The sequence below is a fragment of the Cystoisospora suis genome (assembly GCF_002600585.1).
Source record: "Cystoisospora suis strain Wien I chromosome Unknown contig_1871, whole genome shotgun sequence".
Taxonomy (NCBI): Eukaryota; Apicomplexa; class Conoidasida; order Eucoccidiorida; family Sarcocystidae; genus Cystoisospora; species Cystoisospora suis.
In genome coordinates, this window is record NW_027154671.1 from 1 (window position 1) to 5,165 (window position 5,165).

Genomic DNA, 5,165 nt, shown 5'->3' on the forward strand with positions numbered 1-5,165 from the left:
TCTATCTATCTATCTAGCGATCTATCGATCTATCTATCTATCTAGCGATCTATCGATCTATATATCTTTAATCTATCTATCTATCTTTAATCTATCTATCTATCCATTCTCTTCTTACCCAAACGAGCGTTGTGTGCCTTGTTTCGTTTGCCTCCTCTCCTTGAAGTTTCTATCTCTCTTTTTCTCGTTCTTTCTTTGTTCCTTTCTTTCTTTTCTTTGGGTCCCTTCTCCTCGAAATGTTTCTCTTCACCTTTCTTTCTTTCTCTCTTTCTCATTCTTTCTTCTTCTTTGTGTATATTGTAATGCTTATGTATTTAGGAGTCAGTTTAATGGCTGGCTACGAAGTGCCTCTAAGCTAAAATTTCCTGAGGGAGGTTTATGTTTCGACTATAAGTTTGACGAGGTGTCTTGTCAGTGGATCCCTTGGAGTAATTTCTTACAGCCTTACGAACCTCTCGCCGAGACTCTCTTCACGAACCTCATCGTATCCACTGTAGACACTATCAGGTACCAACGAATTCTTATCAAACAAGAAAGAAAGAAAGAGAGAAGAAAGAAAGAAAGAAAGAAGAAAGAAAGAAAGAAAGAAAGAAATTCTTTCTGGCATCGAAGTTTTCTACATTTTAACACTCGTATACCATTGGACAATAGCAGATAAATAGAGAGAGAGAGAGAAAGAGATCAAAGATCGATAGATCGGTAGATAGATAGATAGACAGACTAGAGGTGGATCGAGGGATAGCTAGATGGATAGACTAAAGATCGAATGATAGACTAAAGATCGATAGATTGAGGGTACATTGCTTTCTGTCTATCTTTAGATAGAAAGAAAGCAAAATACCCCCAGCTTCTTCTTTTCTTTTCTTCGTGTTTCGTGTGTCTTTTAGCCTCTCATTTCTATGGCTAGTCGACCAGAGATCTCTCATTTTCCGTTCTCTTGTCTCTACATGTCTTGACTCTCTTGTCCTCTTTCTCTCTGCTTTTGCTTTCTCACTCTTTCTTTTTCTCTTTCCTTTTTCTTTTTCCTTTCTTTGTGCGTAGAATGAATTTCGTGTCAGATATGTTTGTGCGACGGAAGAAGCCTGTTCTCTTTGTAGGAACGTCAGGCACAGGAAAAACGACGATCGTCCGAGTAAGTAGTCAGGTGTATATACACCTAAACAGGCACACACCTAGGTAGACATAGGAGAAGACAGAAAACGCAGGAAGAAACACAAGAAGCTGAGGGTGTTGTGCATTATCTCCCTTTCTCTTGTCCTTCTTCTTTTCTTTCCTTTATTTTGGAAAAGAGAAACGTCAGTCAGCTGTTCATGTTTCTCTCATTCTTTCTTTCTATCTATCTGCTTTCCTATCTCTTCTTCCATCTCTCCTTCTTTCTTCTTTTCTCTGAAAAGCTAGGATGAAGAGGCAGTGAATGGTCTTTTCTCTTTCTTTCTTTTTGTCAGTTTCTTTCCTAGGCTTCTCTTCACAAGGAGGAAACTAGTGAATGACTCCTTCCTGCCCCTCTCGCATCCTCTGGTTCTAAACGACTCACGTATACCTATCTATCTGTATATATATATATGTATATACATATATATATATATATATATTTATGTGTATTCTTATAGGTGTATATGTGAAGAAATAGATGAGGGGTGGAGTAGATAGATATCCAGAAAGGAGGTGTATGGTGTCTCTATCTATCATTCTTGCAAAAAGACGTGAACTTCTTATCAACTAGAAGAGCAGTCGACACTCCTACGTACATAGGCATACCTAGAGCTCCACATATACATCTTCATTCAGTATCTACTCATAATCTAACGCATCTATCTATACATATACATCTATCTATATATATATATATGGATCTATCTGTATCTGTTTGCCTACATGGATGATAGCTTCCACGACACGTGTTTCACAAGAAAAGAGATTTATAGACCTGCATCTACATACCTCTATCTCTCTCTCTCTCTCTTTGTGCACATATCTATACGTTCTTATCCCTTTCTTTCTTTTTCACTCGTTCTTTCTTTCTTTCTCCCTTTCTATTCTACATGTGTTTGCCGTCATGCTATTCTTCTTCTTCTTCTTTCTCCATTTCCTTTTCTCCTGGATATGTTTCTCCTGCCCTCGCTTCTTAGGATTATCTAAGAGGTTTGCCTGAAGAGATCGTCTATACGACCGTCAATTTAAATTCCTATACAGATTCGAAGACCCTCCAACGAATCATCGAGCACAACATCGAAAAGAGGTAGGGGGAGACAGGGAGACAGATCGGGAGGGAGCAGGACAAAGGCAGCTAATTCAATAAGAGAAGGAGAAGAAGAGCTAGGAAGAGACGAAAGAAGAAGAAATAAAAGAAAAGAGAGGAGAGATAAAAAGAAAGATCTAATCTATCTAACAAAAAAGGAAGAAGATAGTGAAGTGTTGCCTACCATAGACTTACGATAACTTCGTTAACTTCTTTCTTTCTCTTCTTTCTTTCTTTCTTTCTCTGAATGTAGGAGTTTAGGGTGTTTTTTTTCTGTCTTTTCTTCTTTCTTTTAGAAGGAGAAGAGGAGTAGAAGAGTCTTTTCTCTGCATGTGTTGCGTCTATACACTGCATGTGGGTTGTCCACGTTATAAAGAAAAGGTAGAGGATGTCTTTTTGTCTGCATTTTCTAGAAGGGATCAAGGAATTCACGTGAAGAAGAGGAACATCCTCTTTCTTCTTCTTCCTTTCCTTCTCACTCTCCTCCGTTGATACCTCTGTAGAGAAAGGGATCCACATGCAGATATACAAGCAGATCGAAGGGAAATCGGAAGTGTGTATGCAGACGTATATTCACATATACATATATATATATACATAGCTTTTGCTCTATATCTGTATGAAGGTTGACGTGTCGTGTCGATTCTCGGACCGACCATCGATGCGTGTGTATGTGTATCTCCGATGTATGTGTGGGTGTATGCGAATGAAGTATGCTTTTTCACTTTCTATCTAATTCATACAATCCTACAGAAAGGAAATCATAGGCATTTTCTTTGAAAGAATCGCAAACGTCTTCTTCCTCTTTCTTCTTCTCTTCTTTTTCGTCTCCTTGGATCTAGGGGTTTTTTCGTTCTCTCTTTGTCTCTTCTTTCTCTTGCCGTGTCTGTCCTTTCTCCTCTTCTTCTTCTTGTTGATCCTCATAACGTTCTCTCTTTCTTTTCTCTCTTCTTCCTCTTTCCTCTTTTGGAAATTCCTTCTTTCTTCGTTCTTATCATCTCTTCTTCTCTTCCTTTTTCTTTCTCCCCTACGACATTTCTCTCTTTCTTTCTTCCCTTCTTTCTTTTCCTTTCTTTCTTTCTTTTTCTTTCTTTTTCTTTTTCTTTGTCACTTTTCTTTCCTCTTCTCTTCATTCTGTTTTCTGTTCTCCACTTCTGCCGCAGAAATTCTTCTCTCTCTTTTGTCTTTCTTTCTCTCTCTCTTTCTTTCTCTCTTTCTCACACTTCAGCCTTCCCTCTTCTTCGTCGTTTTCTTCCCCTTAATCTTCCCTATCTTCCTCTCCTCTTATTCTTCCTTCTCTTCCTCCTTCTTTCTCCTCCTCACTTTCTTTCTTTCTCTCTTTCTTTGTGTGTTTCTTTATCTTTTTGTCTTGTAGGACGGGTCATTCATATGGTCCAGCAGGGAATAAGAAAATTATTTTCTTTATCGACGATTTTAATATGCCTTTCGTAGATAAATACGAGACCCAACCTCCTTTAGAGTTACTTCGTCAGCTTATTGACTATGGCTCGATGTTCGATCGCGAACGGCTAGATGAGAGGAAATCGATTGTCGACGTCCAGTATCTAGCTAGCATGAATCCTACCGCAGGATCCTTCCATATAAGCTCGCGACTTCAACGGCATTTCTCGATCTTATCTTGCTACGCGCCAGAAGCAGATAATATCACGCGCATCTATGGATCCATTTTGAGGCATCATCTTCTCCCTTTCGAAGCATCGATTCAGTCTCTCGAGGGGCCTTTAGTTCAAGCGACAATCGACATGTTTGCATCGATTCATAACACCCCAAACTTTTTACATTCCGCGAGCAAGTTTCACTACCATTTCTCTTTGAGAGACCTATCTCTCATCTTCCAAGGCATTCTCCAGTCGAAGCCAGCCATGTATAGAGCTATGCAAGGAGGGACTACCAAATTCATCCGTCTGTGGATCCACGAATCTTCACGCATCATCCGAGACCGCTTAATCAATGCCACAGATGCCAAAGCCTTCGATGACATTGTGGAAAAGACAGCCAAAAAGTTCTTCCCCGAAGAAAAGCTCGACGCCCTTCTTCAACTCCCCAACGTCATGACCTCCTTCGTATCCGAATCAGGCGGAAATGATCGCGTAAGAGCAAGCTACAAAGAAGAGAACGGAAAAAGAGAAGCGAAAGAGAGAACGGAAGAAAGAAAGGGAAAGAAAGATGGGAGAGAACATGAGAAGAGGAGAAGAAGGAAAAAGGTGTAGTTGTATTTGTCCGTGGAACTTTAGAGTCAGACAGGGAGAGAGAAGAGAAGGTGCTAATGGCTAGCTAGCTAGCTAGAGAAAGAAAGAAGGAGAGAAAGAGATGAGCGAGGCTTTGTATGCAGGGGAGCGTATTCTTCTCTTCTTCTCTCTATCAACGCCTTTGCAGAGAGACTCTCTCTACACTCATACACATCCTCAAATACACACCTTTCCTTTCTCCATATATCTGCATATATATATATATATATCTACATATATATATGTATATATAGAGAGAGAGAATGTGTATGTATGTCTATGTCTGTATGTCTATTGATGTGTGTGGGAGGCAGCTAAATGTAATAGTAGGAGTAGTAGAAGGGCACTGCCAGCGTAGCCATGACTATCTAACGATCTTATAGGCTGTACGTCGCTTCTCTCTTCTTTCTTCTTTCTCTTCTCTTTTCTTTCTTACTTGTTTACCTATCTATCTATCTATCTATCTGTCTATCTATCTATCTTCAATCTATCTATCTTTAATCTATCTATCTGTCGTTTATCTATCTATCTATCTATCTTTTATCTATCTATCTATCTATCTTTTATCTATCTATCTATCTTTTATCTATCTATCTATCTATCTATCTATCTATCTATCTATCTATCTATCTATCTATCTATCTATCTATCTATCTATCTATCTATCTATCTATCTA

At 39.0% G+C, this 5,165-nt stretch overlaps 1 protein-coding gene across 1 annotated transcript in view; it reads left to right on the forward strand.

Annotated features, from left to right (window-relative positions):
- Positions 1 to 319: 319 nt before the first annotated feature.
- CSUI_004124 (dynein heavy chain family protein) overlaps positions 320 to 5,165 on the forward strand; it is a gene marked incomplete at its 3' end in the record, with an annotated part of 5,513 nt that continues 667 nt past the window's right edge. Inside the window, exons 1-4 of the mRNA XM_068064319.1 lie at positions 320 to 507; positions 1,042 to 1,132; positions 2,130 to 2,239; positions 3,615 to 4,350. Coding sequence (XP_067923705.1) covers positions 1,043 to 1,132; positions 2,130 to 2,239; positions 3,615 to 4,350 — 936 coding nt within the window. The remainder of the gene's footprint in view (positions 508 to 1,041; positions 1,133 to 2,129; positions 2,240 to 3,614; positions 4,351 to 5,165) is intronic.